Source organism: Aspergillus vadensis, assembly GCF_003184925.1.
Source record: "Aspergillus vadensis CBS 113365 unplaced genomic scaffold BO88scaffold_35, whole genome shotgun sequence".
Taxonomy (NCBI): domain Eukaryota; kingdom Fungi; phylum Ascomycota; class Eurotiomycetes; order Eurotiales; family Aspergillaceae; genus Aspergillus; species Aspergillus vadensis.
In genome coordinates, this window is record NW_020292073.1 from 50,315 (window position 1) to 74,369 (window position 24,055).

General features: G+C 50.8%; 6 protein-coding genes across 6 annotated transcripts; 2 read left to right on the top strand and 4 right to left on the bottom strand.

The window, feature by feature from the left end:
- Positions 1-137: 137 nt before the first annotated feature.
- Positions 138-4,302, bottom strand: BO88DRAFT_352240 (proteasome regulatory particle lid subunit RPN3; the record flags this gene model as incomplete). The annotated part of the gene is made up of 5 exons (XM_025703581.1): positions 138-299; positions 358-1,597; positions 2,229-2,371; positions 2,439-3,736; positions 3,807-4,302. The coding sequence occupies 5 exons, from the start codon at positions 4,300-4,302 to the stop codon at positions 138-140; spliced, it is 3,339 nt and encodes a 1,112-aa protein (XP_025557648.1).
- A 797-nt stretch (positions 4,303-5,099) lies between these two features.
- On the top strand, positions 5,100-5,956 carry BO88DRAFT_419901 (uncharacterized protein; the record flags this gene model as incomplete). The annotated part of the gene is made up of 3 exons (XM_025708419.1): positions 5,100-5,164; positions 5,221-5,583; positions 5,647-5,956. The coding sequence occupies 3 exons, from the start codon at positions 5,100-5,102 to the stop codon at positions 5,954-5,956; spliced, it is 738 nt and encodes a 245-aa protein (XP_025557649.1).
- Positions 5,957-7,323: 1,367 nt separating this feature from the next.
- Positions 7,324-9,234, top strand: BO88DRAFT_458540 (putative transcription initiation factor TFIID subunit 12; the record flags this gene model as incomplete). Its single annotated transcript, XM_025711048.1, has 2 exons — positions 7,324-8,913; positions 8,980-9,234. The coding sequence occupies 2 exons, from the start codon at positions 7,324-7,326 to the stop codon at positions 9,232-9,234; spliced, it is 1,845 nt and encodes a 614-aa protein (XP_025557650.1).
- A 1,780-nt stretch (positions 9,235-11,014) lies between these two features.
- BO88DRAFT_191281 (1-phosphatidylinositol-4-phosphate 5-kinase) lies at positions 11,015-14,279 on the bottom strand. Its single transcript, XM_025701818.1, has 3 exons — positions 12,770-14,279; positions 11,745-12,705; positions 11,015-11,692 (listed from the first exon to the last, which is right to left on the bottom strand). The coding sequence occupies exons 1-3, from the start codon at positions 13,906-13,908 to the stop codon at positions 11,174-11,176; spliced, it is 2,619 nt and encodes an 872-aa protein (XP_025557651.1). The 5' UTR covers positions 13,909-14,279; the 3' UTR covers positions 11,015-11,173.
- A 3,670-nt stretch (positions 14,280-17,949) lies between these two features.
- Positions 17,950-19,272, bottom strand: BO88DRAFT_447354 (histone H1/H5 family protein). Its single transcript, XM_025710362.1, has 7 exons — positions 19,159-19,272; positions 19,038-19,063; positions 18,856-18,878; positions 18,600-18,730; positions 18,383-18,441; positions 18,154-18,321; positions 17,950-18,092 (listed from the first exon to the last, which is right to left on the bottom strand). The coding sequence occupies exons 1-7, from the start codon at positions 19,232-19,234 to the stop codon at positions 17,958-17,960; spliced, it is 618 nt and encodes a 205-aa protein (XP_025557652.1). The 5' UTR covers positions 19,235-19,272; the 3' UTR covers positions 17,950-17,957.
- Positions 19,273-21,718: 2,446 nt separating this feature from the next.
- fen1 (multifunctional nuclease RAD27) lies at positions 21,719-23,767 on the bottom strand. The gene is made up of 5 exons (XM_025707817.1): positions 23,642-23,767; positions 23,460-23,545; positions 23,365-23,369; positions 22,747-23,308; positions 21,719-22,686 (listed from the first exon to the last, which is right to left on the bottom strand). The coding sequence occupies exons 1-5, from the start codon at positions 23,652-23,654 to the stop codon at positions 22,165-22,167; spliced, it is 1,188 nt and encodes a 395-aa protein (XP_025557653.1). The 5' UTR covers positions 23,655-23,767; the 3' UTR covers positions 21,719-22,164.
- Between the last annotated feature and the right edge of the window lie 288 nt (positions 23,768-24,055).

Consider the following 24,055-nt stretch of genomic DNA (forward strand, 5'->3'; position numbering starts at 1 on the left):
GGTCTACACCAGCAGACTCGCAATAATACAGAGAAGGTAGTGGTACAGGGGCATTGTGTAGCGCCCAATTTCAACAAGGGGAGACTCAGATGAACGCCAATCCCAAAGCAACGCTGATGGATCATCGCTCAAACGTCTCACTTTCTCCGCTTCATGGTCTTCTCGCACATCTGGGCCAATCCAGCCTTGGCGTCGCTGTCGGGGAAGTCGGAGATCGCAGCGACAGCCTTATCCGCATACTCCTGAGCCAGGATACGGGTCTGTTCAACACCGTCGGCCTTGAAAACGAGTTCCCGAGCCTAGTGATCATTTAATGTTAGTGACAAAGCTTGGTTGCTATAATCAGGGTCGCATTACCTTCTGAACATCGCCGGGCTGGCTGAACTTCCGACCAACCAACGGGCCAAGCTCTGGGAACTGCTTCCAGGCAAAGAGCAGCGGGGCCGTAGCAAGACCGAGCTCCAGGTCCGCGCCAGCTGGCTTGCCCAATTCAGCCTCGGTCACGGTATAGTCCAGCATATCGTCCACAAGCTGGAACGCCAGTCCCAAGTTACGTCCGTACTGGTAGGAGGCTTCGACAACCTCGGGAGCGCTGTGACCCAACACGGCAGTCGACCGGCAGGACTTGCTGATCAAGCTACCCGTCTTCAGGTATGTCTTCTGCAGGTAGTACGAAAGGGTGTCGTCCGTGAAAACGGGGTTCTTCTCATCCGCAGCGGTGTTCTTCAACTGCATGAACTCGCCCTCAACGAGGTTGGTAATGACAGTCGACATCAGCTCAATGACCTCTGGGTCCCTCAGCCGCGCGAGAGCGACGGAGGCCCGACCCAGCATGAAGTCTCCCGCCAAAACGGCCATCTTGTTTCCGAACTGAAGGTTGGCGGACGTTAAAGAACGGCGGGACTCAGCATTATCGATGACGTCGTCGTGCAGGAGAGACGCAGTGTGGATCAATTCGGTGATTTCAGCAAGCCGCCGCTGGGTGGGCAGGATGTCCTTGTCGCCGGCAAAGTCGTACGGCGCATCTGCACTACCGGATGAGAGCACATCCAAGTCCGGATTCTTATCGACGAGGATTGAGGGCGAGCTGATTGGGTCGTTCACTGTTGCGGAATTGTTGTCCGTGCCCGCCTTCCGGGGACACAGCGCCGTCGCCTGAGACATCAGCAGCACCAGAAGCGGCCGCATGTGTTTACCCTCACTGCGGGTGTAATATTTGGCCACCTTGTCCAGTGTAGGATGGCCGGACCCGAGCAGCTGCCGGAGGTTCTTCGTCAAGAATTTGAGTTCCTTTCCTACCATCCGCAATGGGTCGACGGAGATGCCCGGAGGTGCCTTGGGTAGGCCTTTGAAGATGGTCTGAGCTGCGGAGACGGCGGCACCGAACGGCGATACATTGTTACGTTTTGTGGGATGATACTTTCGTGATTGAAGCTGGAATTGGTTCGCAACCAATTCATTCCGGAGGCATTGCCAGCAAACTATCGTGGGAGACGTGACGCGTGACGAGAGTACCAGCCCGGATGCCGGCACCGTGCGTGCTTTCATTTTCGGGGGATGTGTGAGGAAAGTAGCTAAAATTGAGTCAAACAAGATGCTAAGATCATAATACCGGGAAAGAGGATGATTGAAAGCCGGGCCAGGTCCGGGGCCGCACCAGTGCCTGGATGGATGGATGAGGCGCAAGTAACACCCGCCGAAGATTTCGAGACGGAGGTTGCCTCGGGCCGGGTCGGGGCTCTGGGCCCGTCCCTGCCGCATCCAGTTCTCTCCCTGTATCGTCCTTCCGTCTTCCACCACACCTCACCCTACTACAGTATTTACTCAGTATTTCAGACACGATATCACAGACATTAATTTCAATCCAGTTCACATGTTCATGGCTGCAAGGGTTTTCTGATCTATTATGATGGGAAATTACAACAGAAACCCAAGGTCACGCTTCTCCTCCGCCCCGCAAGAGACAAACTCGGCAGGCCGAACAGCATCTACAGCAGAAACCACCTGTGCAACAGTACAAAGGAGCCGGTCCAATGACACATAAGAGACATGGGAAATCACGCCGGCGAAGCTCAATCCTACCCATTGCTGCATACACACCCGAATGACGACACTGCAAATAAGAACACATTGTTGAAAAGCTTCCCTCCGTTCTTGAACCCCAACGGGACGGGATATAACAGGATTACAAACGAAAAGCTGATGTATGCTTATAACTTCACACCCACTAGATTGCATCGAAATCGCCGCCGGCATCCTCGTCATCCATGTCTCCTTCCTGGATCTCCTTGGCCAACTCCCGCTCACGCTCCCGTGCCTCCTGCGCACTCTTTAATTCCAGACGGTGTTGGTTCATGGGGAACCGCATGGCCTATTGGCAGAATAGTTAGCTGAGAACTCTGTGTAGAACACGAAGATATATTCTCGTAGAAACTCACCTTGACGCTTTCGTCGTGAAGACTCAAGCAAGCTCTAATGCGCTCATGGAACACTTCTCCGGGTTCCCTGGTCGCATAGATGTCTCCCACTTCCTTGCTCTTCATGAATCCGTGCTCGTGGTCCAAGCTGGCCTCGATCACACCGTCACGGATAGCCTTGGCCACAATGTACTCGGCAGACTCCTCGCTGTCCAGTCCAAGACGCAGGCAAATATCCCGGAGCGAAATGCGAGAGTAGGAGAGAGACATCATGCGAATGCCGGTCTTGATAACGTTCTGGCGCAGACGCAGGATAAGAGTGTACGTACCGTCCTTGCGGAACGTCGCACTGTGGGTGTTGACGATGTTGAGGAACCCATCCAGGTCACCCACACTGACAGCTTGAACAAGGAGGAAGTAGGGGTGCATGGCGCGCTCAAGAGCGGGCTGTCGGAAAATGGCCCGGTCGGGAATGTCACCCATGAGGAGCTCCACCACGACGAGCAGTTTATGAGAAGCCTGGTAGAAACCACGCGCACTGTGACTGGAAGGCGACTTGCGAGTGGCACCGATCAAGTGCCCATGGGCATCGGTGTACTGCAACTGAATGGCCCGGATGCGACCCAGGTAGTAGAGGTACCGGGCGATCTGGTTGTTGGACGCCGATGGGGGGAATTTGTTGTGCGAAATGAGAAGGTCTGCCTGCGAGATGTGAGACGTAGATAGGTAGTTGCGCAGCAGTAGCGTCATCACGGTAGCCTGGGTGTCTACATCCTTGCGAAGCACTGCCGTCCGCAGGGCTGCGAGCAAGGGCTGGCGAATCTTAGTCACGGTAGCAGCAGGCGATGGGGGAAGGGGAGCAATCTGCTCATAGAAGAGAGAGTAGTAGAAGTAGACACGAGCTGCCAGAGAGTCAAGGGTACGGCGATTAAGCGTCCGCAGACGCTCAATCAGGTTCGCCGAGAACTTGGCACCCAGCTGAATCTCCTTCTTGTCATACAAGAAGATCTGGACGAGGATAGACATGTAGATATCAACCTCGGGCAGGGTCTCCTTGGGAGCAGACTTGGTCTTCTCCGACTCAATTTCCATCTTCGCGCTGGACCGAGCACCGCCCAGGGCACCTGCTTGGTCAAGAGCATTCAACAAGAATGAAGCGGTAACACTTGACGATGAGTAAGTCTCCTCGATAACTTCTGCTAGCACATCACCCGTGATGTGTTTGCGCATGGACGATATCGAGCGCAGGACGCGGAGGGTGAATCTGGGGTCGAAGTGGGTAACGGCTCGTTCGAGGAGGGTAAAGTTGGTCTTGATGTCTACAAGAAACGCATGGCGGCATTAGTACAGGGCGCTGGGCGAATAAACGCCAGAACAAATAAAACCAACCTTGGATGGCCTTGGTCTTGGGATCAACCTCGGGCTCGGCATCCTCGCCCTCAGCACCCTCCATGGCGACGTCGCCTTCTTTATCCGTTCCTTTCTCGCCGGATAACCTGGAACCCTTGGTAGGGGGCACTACAACAGTCATCTTCTCGTCACCCTTGCGGTCTTGACTGGCGTTGAATGAGGATGTAGGCCCACCTGCCGTATCCTCTCCCATCTCAACATCTTCCGAGCCATTCACGCCATTCTCCGTCGGGTCGGACCCGTTGGCACGCGGCTGATCACGCTGCTCACCCATTCCGGAATTGGCAGTATTATTCGACGAGGCGCCTTTCGTGGTAGAGGCAGCTTTGGCCTTGTTGGCAGCAGCGCGGGTAGGCGCCGGCTTATCTTTGTTGGAACTAGAGCTCTGCGAAGTGGAGCGTCCCTTCTCACCGTTAGCAGATGAAGAGGTATCTGACTTGCTGTTCGATCTCAGAGAGCGCCTTTCAGCCGGCATCTTTCGTTGGAGGTTCTTGTCTGTTTCTCTTTTTCCAGCTACGGAGCTCAGGTGAGCACTGGGGACCGCGGTACCGGAGACACAGGAAGGGGGTATTTGGATGAAAGACCACTATCCAGAGTCCGGGGATGCAGGAATGAAAAGGACAAGAGTCACAGCGAGCGAAGCCAAAAGGACCAAGATGCGGGGCGGGGGATGATGAAGGATGGGGGATTGGGTTGAGGTTTGGGAGCAGATGGTTGATGAGGTGGTGATGTGATGTCAAGGCTGGCTCTGGATGGACAGCGAGAGAACCAGCACAGGGAGCTTAGTCAGTGTCGGGCCAGTTGGGGGTTCGAGCTTACCAACGGAGCAATCGGTCAGCTGTGAGACCGGCGTGACGCGCTGTCGGGTTTCTGTCACGTCTGGATAGAGGAGCAAGAGAAATTGGTTGGTGGTTCGGAAAAGAGACAATGGCTGCGTGGGAAGGGGTTCAATCCGATTGCTTGGTAGAGAAGAAGAAGGTCCGAATTGCTGGAGAATTTCGGTCGCAGGCAGTCAGTTAGTTGTTCGGGGTTGCGTTGCCACCAAATCCTCATTCCCGGCCAGTTTCAGACCGCCTGAGGCAGAAACAGCTGGGAAGCTCTGCTTGGCGTGTTTACCCGTGTTGCTTTGACCAGTCAATGTATTTACTAGCTGCTTGCTAGTCTAGTCATTGATTGTTGTTTCTATCCCCCCGCAGCGATAACAAACTCACTCACTGAAGCACAAGATCCTTCAGTCCCACCCCACTCGACGCAGACAATAGGAAAGAAAAAATGTCGCTTCTTGAAAGTCATTTAGAGCAGATCGCATTGTCTTCTAATGCCATTGCGGAGCTACCGTATGCATCCCCCTCTCACCTTGCTTCGTACCCGGCATTGATTGCTTCTGCCCCAGGTTTCCCCAACCGCGGATCTTCACCAATGCGCTGCTAGGCCCCCACGATATTACCTCCTTAATTCGAGACACGGAGGCTCATGAACGGGCCCTCTTCCAATCTGATCCTTCCGTCAAATCTGTCGGCTCCCAGCGACGTCCCACCCGACGTGGCACGCAGTTTGCGCAGGATTCAGAGGGCGAGTCCATGGCAAGTCGGATTTATTCCGCTAGAGATAACAAGAGTCAATCAGCTGTCGCAAGGGTCCTGGGTGCCGATATGATGGAGGAGATCAAGCGATCCGCTGGCACGTCCAGTAGGGGTCGTGGTGAAGTCAATGTCGACGTTTTACTCCAGGGCGCAGAGATTCTCTGCAATGTCTAGTACGCTCATTTTTTCCTCCTTGAGTGCCGTGTCATGCTTACGATTACTGACTACCCGCAAAGTCCTGTCGCTGGTGCACATGAAAAAATTGCCAGTCTACGTTATCGTCACGAGCTGATTTCGGGTTCCATCAACGAATTGGAGGCACGTGTGGCCAGAAACACTGCAGAGTTGGAAAAGATGAGCCACTCCTACGGAGATGACTTTGATGAATATGATGGCGTCGATTCTACACCGCCCGAGGTGGCTGATGTTACGGATGCTGACCTTGAGCGAGAGATGGCGGAGATCCGCGAGCTGGAGAGAAAGAAACGCACTTTGGAAGCCCGTGTTCACGGCATGGAACGAGACCTGGGTGGGCTTCTGGGTTGAGAGCTCGGGAAGCTCTATTCTATTCGCCATTTTCAGCGAGACCGTGATGTTGGGCGCTCACAACGTCGCCTCAATATTCAGAAGGCAGGCCGTTTCCATACAGATACGGTGGACACCACTACCACTATGGCTGATCCAGATAGCTATCATTGGTACGACAGAAAGTCTCCCTGAAATCCAAGTCTAGCCCGACAAACCATCCCAGCTTCGATGGATGCTGTGCGGCTTCTCCCCGCTTTGGAGTTTTGCCAATATCGCTAGATGTTCTGCAGCTTCTGGTCCGGCCAAGTCCGGGCACGGAGACTCATCAAGACTGCATGCTTGCGCTTATATCACCATTAACTTTTACCGAGAACGTACCGCGATCTGAGCTGCCAGAATTAGCTACTTCTTGCTAGCCCTTTGGGTGCATCATCTCAATGCGTCTCATACAGGCATTACGCGGCTAACTTGAGCAATGGATTTGGTACATTGCACATCAAAGATGTCGATCAGTTTGTGTATAGGCATGACCACACCGCACCGATTGAGTGTCTCGGAGTCCTCCAAGGAGAAATACCATATCACCTAGAGGCTTTATCAATGTATAAGGTATTCGGTCTTGTGCTACTTTGTGCTACTTTGTTGAATCATGAATTATCCTTATTTGAGTGTGCTGTTGTAACTATCACCTAGCCCTGGCTTCATCTCCTGTAGAAACGGCATTTCCCCCTGGAGCTCAATTCACTCTGCCCCTTACTCGATGAGCCTTACTTTAGTTACGCAACAACGTATATAAAAGCGTCTCCTCATCGCACCGTCAGAGCTTCACCCCATCCGGGAGAGGAGACCGAACCATTAGATAAGTGTTGCTTCAGACGTTTCTCATTCAATACGTCACTGTATGAGAGTGTCCAAAAAAGCCGAAGTGATCCGTAAGACAAACGTTGTTCAATTCCACCGAACCTATTGTTGAGCAAGTGTTATAGAGGGAACTTGAGTGTTACTCGCTCTCCTCACTTCATTTGCTCGTTATTGAGAATCGGCAGTGAGCACTTGTGCCAAGCCTCAGGCTCGCCGACCCCCAATTACCATCTCCAAATCTCTCACTTCTTTCCCCCCCGATCAACCCTCCGCTCCGCTCCTCCATCCCTCTCAGACGAGATATAGCTGCGATTTGTCAAAGCCTTTGCTCCTAGGCCTAGTCTCATCTTCTCTCGTTTCGTTCCGATCCCCTTTTACCCTTCTTCAACGCCTGTCGGGGCGCTCGGGACACGTGCCTGAGAAACCCGCTCTCCGCTATCCCCAACAGTGTTATCCAACCTCTTCCCCCCATCGCTGTCTTCACTTTCCCCCCACAACACAGCCCAATCACCATCATTTTCAGGATGGACAACTCACAGGCACAGCCCCAGGCTGCTCAACCCCAAGCTCCTGCAGCCCAGCCGATGATGCCGCAGCACTCCAACCTGATCCGAACCGACCAAGTCCAGAAACTCCCCCATCTCAACGACCAGCAGAAAGCCCAGCACACTCAGCTTGTGCGGACCTTATGGGAGCATCTCAATAGTCGGGAACCGCAGACTACAGAGTATCAACAGGCTCATGCGAGACTGACCCATATCTCTCAGAATCTCATGAAAGGCATGCGCGCGTTCCAGCAGAGCCGCCAAATGCAGCACCAGCAATTGCAAGCGGCAAACGCTGCGCAACCAGGTCAACCAGTCCAGCGGTCGCAGTCGGTCAATCCGCAGAATTTCGCGCAGCTTCTCCCGCAGATCCAACAGAAGGTCAACACGCTGCAGTTCTTCCTCCCTCCGAACATCAGCAACGAGCAGGCCCAGACCTGGCTCCCCGAGGCGAAACTACGATATGGCATCGCGCTTCAGAAGCAGGAGATCGGACGGGCGCGGATCGCGGATCTCAGACAACAGTTTGCGACGCGTCAGTCTGCGGGAAATATGACCCAGGAGGAGGTGCAGGAGTTCAAGAACCGGCAACTTGCGGCGGAGAAGCTTTACCGCGAGGGAAGCGACTTCCTGAACAAATTCAAGGAACAGCAGGATACCTTCAAGGCCCAGCAACAGCGAGCTGGTGTCCAACAACATGTTCCTGCTCAAGCGCACCCTCAACAAGCTCCAAGTCAAGCTGCGCCCGGTACAGCTGCTGGCCCCGCCGACGGCCGTCCACCAAGTGTCCCCGGCACCATGCATCCAGGCCAGACCCCTACCCCGGCTCCTCACACCATAACTTCGGCAGTTTCCGCTGCACGCAACCAGGCGGGACAGACTGCGATGTCGCCTTCAACTTCTCAGCCTGGTCAGACGCCAACCACACAGGGCGCCACGCCTGCCGTCTCTGCTGTGCCCCAGCAGCAGCAGCAGCCGCCACAGCAAGCACCTCAGCAACAGCCGCAGGCCCAGGTCCAAGTCCAGGCACAGTCACAGCAGGGCCCACCCGGTTCACAGGTCACCTTCACTCAAGTCCCCAACGTGGACGGTTCAACTCCAACTCCTCCTGGGGCTCAGACCATGGTCCAACCTCGTCCTTTGTCTCAGCAGGCTGCCATGGCTCAAGCTGCGCAGAACTACTCTAACAACAACGTTAACAACAATAACAACATGAACCAGCAGCAGAACGTTACCCAGCCTGGGGCCAACACTCACGCTCACCCCCAGGGCTACATCCCCAACCGCTCCGCTGATACTAACGCGCGTAGCATCAATATGGCTATCCCAAAGAACTTGAACGTGCCTCCTCCAGAGCCCGTCAACATGGCTCCTGCTCGACCCACGTTGTCTGGCGGACCCAGTCACGGCGCAGTTGGTGTCATGAATCAGCCTGCAATTCAGAAACACCCTGGCTACGTGCTCGAGGGTGAAGGTCAGCGCGTTCTGAGCAAGAAGATGCTGGATATTCTCGTTCGTCAGGTTACTGGCGGTGGTGAAGGTGAAGGACTCACTCCTGATGCTGAAGAGGTAAGTCGCGTTATCTCCCAGAATTCGTTTTAGAATTAATAAAAGTCTAATTGCCGTTGTGTGCAGTTCATCCTTCAAATGGCAGATGACTTTGTTGACGATGTGATCACTGATGCCTGCCGTCTTGCCAAACTGCGCCCGTCCTCGACTCTCGAGATCCGCGATATTCAGCTTGTTTTGGAGCGCAAGTACAATATGCGTATCTCTGGATTCTCCACTGACGACCTGCGCACTGTCAAGAAGCCGCAGCCCACTCAAGGATGGACCCAGAAGATGTCCGCTATCCAGGCTGCTAAGGTCACCCAAGGCAAGGCCGAGTAATAACGCGACTTCGCTATTTTCCGTTACGACTTTCACGCGCGCTCTTTACTTTCGGTGCTCGCTCTGAGCTTTGATGCATCTCTCACAAAGACGAGAAACTCACAGAAGATGGGTGTGCACGAAAGCACTCACTTTACCTATCTATCTTCCTCCACAACTTTCAAATTCACAACACCAAAACATAATAAAACAAAAGTGTCTCTAACAGCAACTACCAGAAATGATTGAATCACTGGATCGAGGTGGCGTTCACGGGAGGCGGCAGGCGGTCTTTTTTTTCTTCTTGTTTTTCCTTTCTACTTTTACTCTTGTGTTCTACTTTTCTTCCCCAGCCCATTCTCACTCACATCCTAACGACTCGTCCGTGAATGGCACCGGGACGGATGAACTTTTCATGCATCTTGCTATGGCGTCATCTGTGTTCTTTCTATTCACCCTCTGGTCGATCTTCGCGAATTCACGTGCCTTTTTTCTGTTCCTATGGCGTACTTCTTTTTTTTTTTTTTACTTTCTTCTTCTTCTTTAATGCTCCCTTTTTCTTTCTTCTTTCTTTCTTCTCTAACTTGTGATGAACCTTTTTCTATTTTTTTTTTTCTTCCCTATTGAGGTGTTTTCCTGCTTACATCTTGACTTTGATGCTTTTTCCTTGCTCGGTTACGCTGGTTGTTCAATTTGAACATGGAAATACCCACTTAGGCAAAGTAGTGTCGGTGCGAAATGAATTATGGTTTGGATTTGTGGGCTGAAATATAACCCCTGTCCCTTTGAAAATATGAGTAGTAGTAGTAGCAGTAGCAGTAGCAGTAGCAGTAGTAGTAGTAGTAGTAGTAGTAGTAGTAGTAGTAGTAGGTAGATTGCCATAGATATCTTTTATCACCTTGAATATCTTTCTATGGGTAGTCAGCAATTGCTACACATGGACTTGGTATCTACGTACGCTTCTAATCTATACTGACAAGACCTCTAAGGTATCAGGATATTCATTCATTGAACAAAAAAGGCGATGATGGTATCAATTCTCTACTTGCTGTTGCGTCTTCTATCAATTTTCTAAAGGAAAGACGAGCTCAATGAGATAAGAGGAATGCGTTTGGAAAAAAGAAAAAGCAGAACATCAGTGGGAAAACACCAACAGAATTAAGTCGCTCGAACCTGCTCACGCGCACAAGTCGCTTCTCCCGTCCATGTATACAAACAAAAAGAGGCCCAATGATGCCAAACAACCAGACAATGTATGCTAAGCCAAAAGATGTGGAAAGGGCAAGTAATGAAATATAGTCAGTCAAAGAGTGAGGCTGGATAAGAAATCCAGATGTAGTAGGTGAGTGTTCAGCAGTATGAAGTTTGCACAAAGGGAACAAAAAAAATGAGAAAACGGTAGAAACATTTGATACAGGAAAGTTGTGGGTCATGTCGAAGCAAGTGGGTTGGTCGATACCAAATGATTCTCCATGACCAAAAATCAGAATGCACAAGCTCATAGCTTGACTCGACAAAACGGGCTGTCGAGACATGACACTAGGAAAGAGGAGGGGGTAAAAAAGACAGACAATTGAAGAGAGTGAGAGACAGGTAGTTGATACAAAAGATGTTAGAGAACATGATCGAATATTGCTTGCCATGCTGTGTTGGTAGAAATGAAAGTAGAGCCCCTGGATGATACCATTTGATCAAAGGAATGATCCGTATCAAGCAGGAGCCATTGGGATGTCAGGGTTGATCCTGACAGACGGGCAGCGCCCGATGATGCAAAAGAAATCACATCAATCGTGGTAACATGAGACTATCACAGAGATGCTTGCGGGACAAAGGTGGAAGATGAGAGGAAGATGCGTTGCGGGCAGCAGTAGAGGATCCGTGGCGCCAGGGTATGAACAAAGCATTATGAGCTGCGAACGAGGATATCATGAAAAACGACTGGAAATTAGCACCGTGAAGGTTATTGTCTGCCTGAGACAGAAACCATGCCAGGTTGCTCATTCCGAGACACTGCCTTGCCTTTTCCAGCGAAGGGCATCCCATTTTGTTGAGGAATCGGAGGAAGTTCCTTTTCCGCCGCAGAAGGTGGACCATGGCGACTATGTTGGCTTTGCCCTCCAACGCTACTGGCCTCTCCAGCCTCATCAACGATCGGCAAGAATGAAGGCGCAACAACGCCGCTGGGGTCTGATGAGTCTCGAACAGTCGATAGCGTCCGAGGCTGGGCGTGCGAGACATCCTTGGCAGCCTCCTTCTCAGCTGCTTGCATGGTCCGTTCGACAGACTCGGAACGCTCCACTGAGGGCCTACCCTCTGCTCGGGCTTCCCGATGTCGTTCGGCTTCCTCCTTGGACATTGTGATGCCCTTGATGAAGTTGATGAATCGATCACCGTAACCCTCTGGTGGTATAGGCGAAATTTGTGTTCGGTCATGTGAAAGACCCTTGAAAAAGTGTTCGATCTTCTTCACCATTCCGTACTGCACAGCCAGTTAGTCAAGAGAGCCAGTTGTTCCAATGCAATCAACTTACGTGAGTCAAGCAGTCAATAATTCCAAGATAATAGATCTCCTCGCCAGGCTGCCCGTTTTCGTGCGTAGCGCGGAATCCACCATCATCAGCATAGAAGACATGGAATTTCCTTTCATCAAGGATCTCCTCGGGCATCTTAGCGGCCGCTTTGTCAAGCGGCACTGGACGCTCACGCTTGATCAACATGCGCAGTTCGCGGGCCTTGCGCTCATTCTCCAGTTTGGAAGGCGTGCGCATCAGCATATTTGGACTGGCTTCTTCCTCACGGTCACCCCCGGGTTGGAAAACCTGTAGCGTCTTGTCCCGCAGCTTCTCCTCGTTCCCTCGTCCCACATCATGGATACCCACTAAAAGAGAGTAGTCCATAATCTTCAACTTCTTCAGTAATTCCACATCACGTTTGAGCTGAGCCAAAAAGAAGTCCCGCTTCGACGGGCCACACTGTATCTCGCGATTCCTCCGGACCCAGTTTAGATCCTTCAAAGTCGCTCTCGGGTTCTTCTCCAAGTCCTCCTCACGCAGATCACGTCCAATCATCGAACCCTTCAAGTCGAATGTCTGGTGGATATCGCGGTGGGGAGGAAACAGGTTGTTCATGACAACAAAGTGGATTTTGCGACCATAGGCCATCTTGACGCGATGAAGACCGTAAAATTGCGAGATCAAAGTGTTCGGGTTTTGCTCGACATGTCTGTAGTACTCCGGAAGAATCTTCCGCAATAGTTTGTGTTCGGAATGATGAATTGTTTTGATAATGTACTTGTAGTCTCTAGAAAAGTAGAAGAAGCTTCCACTCTTTCCTGGCGAGCCAAGTTCGGAAAGGATGTATTTGCTGGTTAGGGACATCAGGTAGTCGGCCGGATCAAGTCGGAACTTTGCCCGAAGGTGACGGAAAACCCAGGGCGCATAGTCCTTGAATTTGAAATCGTATTTGGCGGAAGGGGTCAATTCGTTTCCGGTTCTGTCCAACATCCACGATCAGTAATGTAATCGCAAATTTAGTGAGAAATAACCTAGGCGCATACATATCAAAAGAGAACTTGTGCTTGGCCTCAAAGTCGGCCGGAGTCAGCTCCCGATCCATCTTCGCATTGATCCTCGACACCGTGAACCGAATTCCGGTAAGCATGTTATAAGCAGTAACATAATTCACATGATTCTGGTCGACCCTGGTGCCAACGATAACGTGGTCGTCATCGTCATCATCCCGACGCCTTCTCTTGGAAGCTCGCCTCTGTTTGATTGCTTCCGCCCATCGAGCCGCATCTTCGTCCGGAGGGGCATCGTCGGAAAGCATGTCTGACTGGTTGGTGCGGGTGGCGCGCCGGGCCAAGCTGAAAGAAGTACGACGGATTCCGGCCGTGGGAGACAACCGACCGCTGCTGTAAGCAGCATCCTCAGTTTGGTCCCGGCTACTTCGGCGCCCGCTGCTGTTTCGTGGGACTTGCAGCGTGTGTCGATGTCGAAGGCCGGTGTTGTTCGGATCTTGCGCATTACCGTCCATGCCAGATGGTACCGGAGGAGAAGAGTACCGATGGGGACTCTTCTGAGAGGGCGAGGAGGGCGACAATCGATCGGGATCCGGCGAGAGACGGCCAGCGTCATCAGGCTGAGAGGTGGACAATCGCGTCGCCGAAGCATTAGCCACTACATCGGGAGCAACCAGTTCATCAGCGGACGGTCGAGGGTAGTCGCCATTCACCGTCGGCTTGCCGTTGAGCGATCGGGGGGTCAACGTCCCATTGATCTGCTGGCTGGTGACCGATGCCGTCGGCGAGGCTGCACGAACGCTTCTTTCGACTGACTTCCTCGAGACATCGCGATCTAATGTAGTCGAGGGCCTCCCGCCTTCTCTGGGTTCCCGGGCCGAACCATTTCCCAAGGAGTGCATGCTGCCGTCTTTCGAATGCGGCAATTCCCTCGTATATGAGCTGGCGCTGGAGCGCGGACCATTCAGAGAGTAGGCACTGCCGTTGGTGAGTTGGCGGTCATTTGGAGGGGCATCCAGATGGTTCGTGTCGCCATTGGGCCAATTTGTCCATAAGAACGTATTTCCGACGGACGTTTTCTCCGACGTTTTCCCCTGCGGTGAGTCAAATGGACGCGGGTGAGTAGCCGTTGCAGTGGACGATTGGTATGCGACGTCGTTGGCAAAGGAGGGCATGGTCGCTTGGGTGGGCTCAGAAGTCCAGCGGAGACAGAGGTAGGGAGAGCGGGGGTGGAGGAAGTAGCGATGAGGGAAGGTCGGTATTAGCCTCAGAATTTAGGGGCAGGTAGGAGTACTGAGGTCCCGGGTCGTTGGAAAGTCGAAAGACCCTATCGGCGACGCAACGGGTAGAAGGGAGGGGGGCAGAGCGCGAGAGGAAGGGGGGGAGGAGATTAATCGATCAATGGCAGCGGTTGCAATGCAAGAACAGTCAAAGTTCCCGGATTAAGCTGGGGAAGCCAGCGGGCGGCAGAAAGTTTAACGACTGATAGGCATATTCAGGCGAACACTAGATGAGGCAGATGGTACGACACAATCGACGTGTCCGCGGTTTGAAGTTTGGCGTGGAGGCTGGTAGAATCGGTCCGATGAAGGTGACGGGGGGTGTGGAAAAGGTGTACAATCGAAATTAAAACAGGTGAGAGAAACGAAGAGTGTACGGTCGGGGTATCAGTTGCAGTAACTAGCGACAAGCAGGAAAAGGAAAGGATGAGGTTGGCAGCGATAGGGAAAGACGAAAGGCGAGGTCTGGTGGAATGGACAGAAGAGGAGGTAGGAGGAGGATGGCGAAATGATGGGGGAGAGCAGCAGGATAAGAGAATGAAGTTGGAGCGAAGACGCAAGAGAGCGAGAGAGTGAGAGAGAGAGCGAAACGGGAGAGCGAGAGCGAAAGAGAGACAACCCGAGAGAGACTCCAGAAGATGCCAAGGTCCGAGACGGTACCCGTATTTCGCAAGCTAAAAAAAACGAGCGAACGTGGAGAGTTTACGGCTTGTACTGTGCCTTGGCTAGAACTGGTGGTAACTGGTAACGGTAATACCACGCGAAAGGGGAAGAGAGAGAGACAGGCACAACTACGTAAAAAGAGAGAGTAGGGAGAACGAATGGACAGTGCAAAGGAGAGAGAGAAAAGGAAAAGCAGAAGAAGTCTAGGGAAGATTTGTCAGTCCTTTTCCTTTTGACATCAAAACAACATAACCCCCCTTCCTGTCTCACTTTTTTTCCAGCCTAATAATAATATGATCTGAGAAATTACTGTATATGTGTGGTTGTTATTATTATTATTACGATGATTATTAACTCCTTCCCAGAAGTTGCTGAAAAACAAAGTTAGACCCAAAGTGCAAAAGAAGGGGAAATGAGTGAGTCTGGTCCGATAATACCTAAGGAAAGAGTAGCACCAGCTCCACTCTTCAGCTTTCCTCGGGTTGTTGGTTGGGTACTGATCTGTGTACCGATGAATGGTAAGTAGTATATCTAGGTAAGAATCACACCCTCCATTAGAAAGAAAGAAAAAGTTAGATTTTGAAATCTGAGCAGTCTGAGAGATTATTCAACAATCTTCAACCCCCATCCCCATGCAAATATGCAACAATTAAAAAACAAGGTATCTTATCTTTCCGATGTGTTCCCCCCTCTCTCCTCCCCGTGACTGACCGAACCACTCATACATACATACATACTAGTTCTTCCATACCGTATGTAAGTATGGTGGTATCAGGAGGCTTGGCATGGTGACCCCATCGCAGGCAGACATCTAAAAGGTCATCCATCAATCATTTTAAACCATCCTCACGCCCTGAGCCGATCAACCTACTGAACCCTTAACTAAGCCCTGAAAGGATTCTCTCTCTAGCTGTTCTTGTCAATTGAACAACAAAGGATACTTTTCCGTCTCTACTAGTCATATACAAATCTACTCAAACAGATAATGCCAGATAAAATAAAAGGGGAACGAGGCACAGTAAGGTACAACCGAAACCTCCTTACCACTCACACACGCTGGCTGCATGCAAGACAAGAGATAACCATCCAACACAACGACCACCGGAGAGATTAATCGAGCACGTACAGCCAGGATGCATAAGGAACATCTGTCGGGTCGTGTCTCCACCCGTCTATGACATGTTAGATTGGAAAATCGTGTTCGAGCTACTATTACTACTACTACTTTCAGAGAAGTGACTAGCCGGCCCCTGATTGAATCTTGGGGGGCAAGAGCTGTCGCAATGATCTCCTGCGTATGGAGTAGATTGGTGGGACACTTTTCTTATCCAACAACACCTGGCCTCTCCGCGCCCCCGTCGATTGTTATTGCCTTCGATTGAAAAGTAGGGATGGGCAGGTGAAGCACACTCACTTACTCCCTCCACACACACACTCATTGTGAAGGCAGCCCAGCCCAGCCCGCACCCCCTGGTTTACTGATTACGTGCCCGCCCAATGCAGGAATGACCCTCGTCAATAAAAAATGACAAATGATAGCTACAGATCTTCCATCTCTCAAGCCATCTACGGAGTAGATACATCTGGCTTGCATTATGGCTGCCAACGTCAGAATTCCTCCGGGAAAACGGTGGCTGGGGGGCTGGGCTGTTGAGGGCTATACTAACCAACGATCCGGCGTCTCGACTCGATTCCTCAAACTCGAGGACTGACATTCGATACAACAACAGAATCAAATTGAGTGTATATTGTCTCCTTGACAGTAACGTACTAGATAGTAACAGCCCATCCCGCCTTTCCAGTGGATTCTGCACTGATGATCACCAGTAATGCCAACGTCACATCATCATACCCCCCTCCCCCCTCAAAACCAACTTCCTCCTTGCCCTGACGCAATAGGTACTACTCACAAGGTAGGGAGTTTCCCACCACCCACGATGTATCAGGTCACCTGCAAAGCGAATCAATCCAATCATTGCGCATATTAACTAACGATAGGCGGGAGAATCATCCCATCCCCAGCCCTAGCCAGGGATGAACATTCTGTATGTGCAGCAGAAAAGATAGTACTTACTACACTTGACGTCGTTCCGAATCGATTCAATTCAATTCAATTCGTTTCGTTTCATTTCAACACCATGGACAATTTCTGTATCCCCAATACCGGGCCACCAAACAACCATACCCCCCCGTATCCCGTATCCCGTATTATTGCGAAGCAAAGCTCCAGGCACAAAAACACCCACCTCTCTCCTCGGAGTTAACCAACAGTAATACTACGGAGTAATAACCCAAGTTAACATTTTTATGAACACAATTACTTAACTAATTAATCAATAATCCCTGACTCAGCGGATCCCCGGAAAGGAAAGAAACCCAGCAAGAAGGAGGCAAAAAATGGACCTGGAAACTGAAAGTGAGTGGGCGCAATTTGCTATTTTTGGGCCGGAGAGGGGTGGAGGGAGGACCCGGTCGGGTGTGCTAAAAAGTAAGTTACTATGGAAGTAAGTAATCTAACTGGCTTTCTAGTCGAATGAGCTTCCGGCTTCCGTCCACGCTTCGGTATCGAATAGTAAGTTGTATTTCTTAACTATCTAGATGGTGAGTGACCTCATCCGAGTTCCCAGTCCACCGGTCGGTCCACTTCTTTCTCTCTAGCACGTACTAAGCACACCCGCGGATGCATACATTAAGCTTAAAATTGACTGTTTCCGAGCTACTGTGTATACTGTATAGATATCTACGTGCTGGCGTGCATTTGGTTCTTTGATTCACGCTAGTTGCGAATCATCTTGCGCATCATTGGGGATCATTCCTTAATCTCGATATAGTTGTTGACGAGTACTGCGCCACTGGCAGGGGATACTTCAAGATGTCTCTACCAGGAAACTACGAATCCGCTACACTGCATCTCAGCTCGATTGAAGAAATGGACAAGCAGTTTCATTGCATAACATCACACCTGTCCTTGGACAAGTGCCCCAAAAAGAAACATAAGAGTCAGGCACAAAACATATCCCGGTGCAAGATCCATCGCAAGACGCCAACCCTACCGACACTGAAAACGAAAGTGTAAACAATCCACGGCATATCCCAGAAGCATTTCCCCCATTGATCAAAAAGTGGCCAAGGAACAAAAAAAAGATAAAGGAAATAAAAAATTACAGCAGAAGAGACAAAGGGAATATAGCTCGAGAAAGATCATCCGAGGCACACATCACCGACTAGGAGGAGCCGGGTTCAAGTGGTCGCCGACAACACGGTCTCAGGCGCCCACAGATTTAAGCAGCAGTCTCCTTTGCAGCCTTCTTAGTGGTCTTCTTGGTGGCCTTCTCTGCAGGCTTAGCCGTCGTCTTAGTCACCCGGCCACTCTTGGTGGTTTTGAGGACCTTGGGCTTGTCGACAACGGCAGGAGCCTGCTTCAAGATTAGTATACCCTGTCCGTCCGGGGTGAGAAGGCATGGGTCTACAACTTACAGTAGTGGTGGCCTTGCGAGGCTTGGCCGTGTTAGCCTTGGGCCGGCCAACAGGCTTCTTAGCAGTGGTGGTGGCCTTCTTGGTAGTCTTGGGCTTCTCGGCCTTCTCAGTCTTCTCGGTCTTCTTGGCAGCAGGCTTCTTAGCAGTAGCAGCCTTGGTGGCAGTCTTCTATAGATGGCGTGAGTAAATAACTCTCAATCAATTTCAGATGTTATTGATTAAGACTTACCTTAGCAGCAGGCTTGGGGGCAGCTTCCTTCTTGGCAAGCTTCACGGGTCCGGACGGGCCTGGTTGACGACGCGTCAGTTGACACGCCCCATCAAAAATCAAGACGGAAAAGTGAAAGACGCGAACGACGACAGTCATGACACGGCCTTCCGTGTCAAGAGCATCGAATGCCGTTGCGACATAGGAAGAAGATAATGCGCGCGATGGATTAACTTACCCTTGGGCTGAAGGAACTCGCCCTTCTCAACACCAGCCTTGATGGCCTTGTTGAACTGGCTGTCAAAGGCGTTGGTGGAGGCAGAAGCAATCTTGTTGTTCGCCTGAACATATTTCTTGATCGACTGGCGGCTACAGTCGAGGAGAAACAAGACGAGTCAGCCGAGATCGCGACCTGGACAGGGTGGTAGGTTGCCACGTCGCCAGCGAACGGGACCCTGCATTGGGCGGGGGAGAAGAAACACGAAACAACTTACCTGCTACCATTGCGCTCTTTCAGCTGTTGCGAAAGAAGTCAGCGACCCATTTGGGAGGAGAAACAAGCAGGAGCCCGATGGGGCGTTGGGACAATCAAGCACCGTGTAGACGTGTCACGGTCGGAGATCCCGCCCAGCGCCCGTCATCCCAACGCGCACCGGGAACAGCGTGATTAACTCACATTCAGGATAGCATCCTTGATCATATCTATATTCATGGAATCAGCAGTCATTCGCGACAAAAATGATATTAATTTCAATGCTACGCGATGGGGTGGTGGTGGAAGATCAGTCAAAACATACCACGGTAGGAAGCGTGGCTGGAGCCGGACTTCTTGGTGGTGGTGGTGCCGGTGGTGGAAGTCTTCTTGGGAGGCATGATGAAGGTGGGATGGGTGTGGGTTATTTGAGATGAAATAAAAGGTAGATGATGAGGAGTGATGGACAAGGAAGATGAACCAGATGATTTGCAGAAGCAAGGTTGTTGGTGGGATGAAAGCAAAGAAGAAAAGCAGTCGACGACGGAAGGGGTGGAAGGCCGCGGGGCATCCGCGCTTTATAGGGCAGCGGGTGTTGACACAGGATCAACTCGACAATCGAGCACAACACGTCAGGTCGCCCTTCTCCTCTTTTTTTTTTTCCCTCATTCCTTTTTTTTAAATTTTTTTTCTCTCCTCGTCTCTTTTTGCGTGTGAGATTTATCTGTGATCTGCCTCGGTTGTGTAGTGGCTTAAATTAATTTGGTTTTATCATATCAATGTTCGTGTAGGTCTTCTTATAGATTGTCTATGCATTCCTTCTGGGCCGAGTTGCTGCTTCCTACTACTATTTCTTGACGCGCATGATCCAGCAATGATTCCCACGCGTGCTCGATTCTCCTCCATTTTCCCCCTCTCTCCTGAGTATTTTGGAGCTAAAAGTTGCTCCATGCACTTTTCCAGTGGCGCTACTATGACCCTACCACCTTAAATTATTTTTATCTATTTATGTGGTTCGTGAAACCTGCAATCTTACTGAACCCAACATCAGCCGTCCCCGTTGTGATTGATGCTTTTCGCAACCACCACACCATCTCCAGTCGCATTCACACCACGCCCAACAATTCAAATTTTTAATTAAATAGAGTCAATATTCGAATTTGTCACAGACTTATCATTCACTATATCTACAAATATCCTTAAAATACGTAGTCAACCCCTGATTCTAACCCCAAAAACCCCGAGGACTCCAGATCACATCCATCCGTGTCCGCCCGATTACTTCTGCTGCAGTCCGATCAAGCTCCCGGATCAACTCCCAACTTACACGCGATGATTATAAGAAAATAGAACCGATTTGACGCCTCTCTTTCCCCTTGCATCAATCACATTCATTGGTCTTTCACGTCTGGGGCGCAAAACTATGAATGAAACGGCTGGGGGGGGAGGGTGGACAGGAGGCGTTCATGTTTCACTTTGTTCTGGTTTCCCTCGTGCGGAGAGGCTCTGGGGTCACGAGGAAACAAGATGATGTTATGGATTTGACTTTGGGGGGAAATTGAAAGGTGGTAGACCCAGCTTTGAGAATTAACGTTTCTAGTGAGCTTGTGAGCGAAAGTGAAAGGTCCTGGGGAAATCCGGGCCTATGATCGACCTTTCTTTGCTCTGTGATCCAGAGCTCCATTGACTTTGATCCCGTGGTTACATCGGCTTGGCGGTTGCTCGCGGTTCGATGGTTTGGAAGTAGATATATGCTTCCTCTTGGTAGTCCTTGTACCACCTGGCATGATCTATTTCATTGGCTTTCGCATAGATATCTCTCTTTGGAATAGGTTGTTTGTCCGGGGTTGTTGCGTAGACTTGATATCTAGAAGTGATGGTTGATATCAGCGGCGGGCCGGTTGATCGTTTGATGCCATGCGCCGCGCCGGATCACGAGCCCTGATAAGAGGACAACTTTCTTTCTTGATCCTCGTCCCAAACCACGGTATATATGGGTCTATTCCACATGGTAGCTTAATCTCTGGTGTCTAGAATAATTCAGGTACTGAAATTGAATATGACAGCGAATGGATGACTGGTTAAGCTTGAGGAATGCTTGGCGGGAGAGTATCAGGGTCCCCCTCGGCTTCAGCAGCCGTGATCTACTTCGCTCCCGTCCACAACGGCTTTAGCCCACTTGCTTACTTTATTGCTATGCGTTATTTTTCTTGCTATTAACGATGGTCTGGATTCTGTGATTATGTGGATTCTCATTTTATTAGTCAATACGTAGTGTTGTGAATCCTGCTAGTCGATGTCAATTATACATCACATTATATATTTCCTACTACTACTAGTAGTTTCCCCTCACCCGAGAGGCTAGAATACTTAGTAGTACGACTATGACTACGCCACCAAAAGGATAGAACCACCCAATAATATTGTTCAATAGAACCCATCAGAGAAAGCTATTCACAAAAACATCATACTCCATACTGATAATCCCATCTACACAGGAAAACGGACAGAACCAATGCTCCTATCGACGCGCGTTGAACCCGCATAGTAGGGTAGGGTACGGAGTACTAACTAAGCAGTAGTAGTAGAGCGGACAGTCGCGTGACCCCACACCACCCACCTTCCAAGTTCCAAGAGCAATCAATCGTACGACCGTTACACACCTTTAAATAAAAGGCTAAATACTAATAGTAGCGCACAATATACTTCCAATACTACATGAAGCTGGGATACAATCCTACAAAACCCTATTTAACAAAGGAGCAAAAGTAAAGGGGCGCACGCCATGCGATACAATGCGATGCGTCTCACCGAGTCCCAGGTTCCTTCCCGATCTACATAGTACAACAAAACCTTGATTTGAATCATGTACGACTACCAGTCGGGTTGAAGCCCCCTCCTCCAAGTCTAGAACAAGTGTAAACATGTCAGGCAACAAAGTTTCATCAGTTTGCTGCGGAGTTATTAGCTGCCTTATCTATCTATAATGTGTGTTGGTTATTGCCTTTTTAGTCCTTTCGTTTCTAGACAGCAAAAAAGAATCCTCCACGTCGTAGGTATGTACGTGGCATGCTGCACTCGTGCATATTCATCATCCATCCATTTATCCCGCCGGTTGAAACGCCTCTCGCCTGAAGTAACTAGTTACACACATAATTGATTGCTGCGTTTTGTGAATGAATAAACCTGGTAACGCCTCTAGACACCATGAGTTCTGGAAGGACTCCGTAAACACTTTATATGCCGACGTGTGGTGTCGGTCAAAGTGTCGCTGCTTTTCTTTCTGGTCGTTATCCAACAACCAATTGGGACAAAGTTATATGTCTGGTATTCAACCAGCACCGCGAGGCCGTGACTTGGCCTCTTTCTTGGCTTTGGCCTCTTCCTTCTTCTTCTTTTTCTGCTCTTGAATCTTCTCGTCGTGTTTGCGCTTCAGGCTCGCCTTCTCTTCATCCGTGCGGGCGACCGGCTTGAAGAATCCCTCCAAGCGAGATTGCTGAGCGGACTTCAAGTTCTTTTGCAAGCGAGCAGCGCCGTTCTTGACGCGGTCTTCGTTGAACCCCTTGTCTTTGACCAGGAATTCTACTAGACCGGGCACGTCGGGCGCTTCCCACTTGAAGTCGCATTCGGGGTCATTGGCGTCCCGCACGTCGGGGTTCAAGAAGAGCTCTCTCGCATCCTCGTAGGGCCAATCCTCGGGAACGACAAACTTCTTCTTCGGGTCATTTTCCATAAATTCAAGCACCTTCTCCAGGCTTCCGTGGTCACGGATTAGCTTCAGCGCCGTGTTGGGTCCGACCTTGGGGATCGGCTCAAGGTAATCGCAACCCAGCAAGATACACAGATCAATGAACTATATCACATCAGTAAGCATCCTTAAGATATGATTAAAGCAATGAATTCAAGTACATACCTGCTTGCGGTCCATACCAAGCCCCTCTAGCGCACGGTTCAGATGAATCTCTTGAATGGGTTCCTTCCTCTGTTCACTGAATGTAAGGTGGCGTAGAAGAATTGGCGTCTCAAAGCATAGCGTATCCATATCCTCTGAAGCAGCTGCATAGACCTTTCCAGCGCGCGCGAGAACCGCGCACTGCGCCTCGGCTTCCGTGGGGGCATCGATGTACGGAATGCCCATCAACTTCAAAAGCTTCTTACATTCTGCATTGTGCTCTCTGGTGACTCGTACTGTGCGTCGCGAGAACTTCTCAACATCCTCTGCCGTACCGGTTTCCTTGGCCTCCTCGTGAGCCTCGGTGGCTTCGCTCTTCCGAGCAAATCGCTTGGCTAGTTCGCCGGACTTGAGCTTCGGGGGAGCTCCATCAAATACGTACAGGGGCTTGATGCCATTGTCGACCATGCGCAGAGTGCGGTAGAACATGCCCATCAAATGCGACGTTGTCTCTCCGGTGTCGCTCATAAGCTGTTGACCTTCGGAACGGACGGCAATGAGGAAACTGTAAATACTCATGGAGCTGTATGGCAGTTAGCGAATGCAAGCAATGCGATAATACGGGCAACGGCAGCTTACGCATCCTAAAAATTCAATTTCGTCAGCTCTGTCTGAAATAGGAACAGCTAGCTCACTGAGAGCCACCGCGAAGAGGGTAGGAGCGCTTAACATACTATAGCGACCTTTCGGCCAAAGTGGTTCTTAATGTCCCCTGCCTTGATGGCATCTGGGGCATTTTCTGAAATCACCTGATACAGCTCTGAGCGTGGTCAGCTTCTATGAGCTCCTGAGGATGGATGAATGCGCTGCGACAGAGCAGTCTTGTGGAGGGTTGATGTAAATTGAGAATACTCACGTTTAATACCCATCTTGAGATCTTCACTACTATACAAAACCAGGTGAGGTACAAACTCTCAGTCACCGCAAGCAGTTGGAAGGGAATGGCAGGCAGAAATCGGAGGGGAGCCGCGACAGTGACGCGCCGCGGAGAGCTACGCGACATGCGTCATTTATAGACCCGGTTAGGCTTAGCGGCGGCCAGGCAGCTCTCTCCCACGTGACAGACATCCGCCCCGCGGTGGGAAGTTCCCCGGCCCCTCTTACATAAGAGTAATCAGGCTGCAAGGCCACCAGGCCCCACCCGGCGAGGCCCCTGCAGGACCCGAAGCAGTAAGGCGCCGTTCGTTATCGGGCCTGGCCGTCTCGGACTCTCGGTCGAGCAGGCAAATCGCAGCTCTCGGAAACGCAGCCGCCGGCATTTGCCATGTCC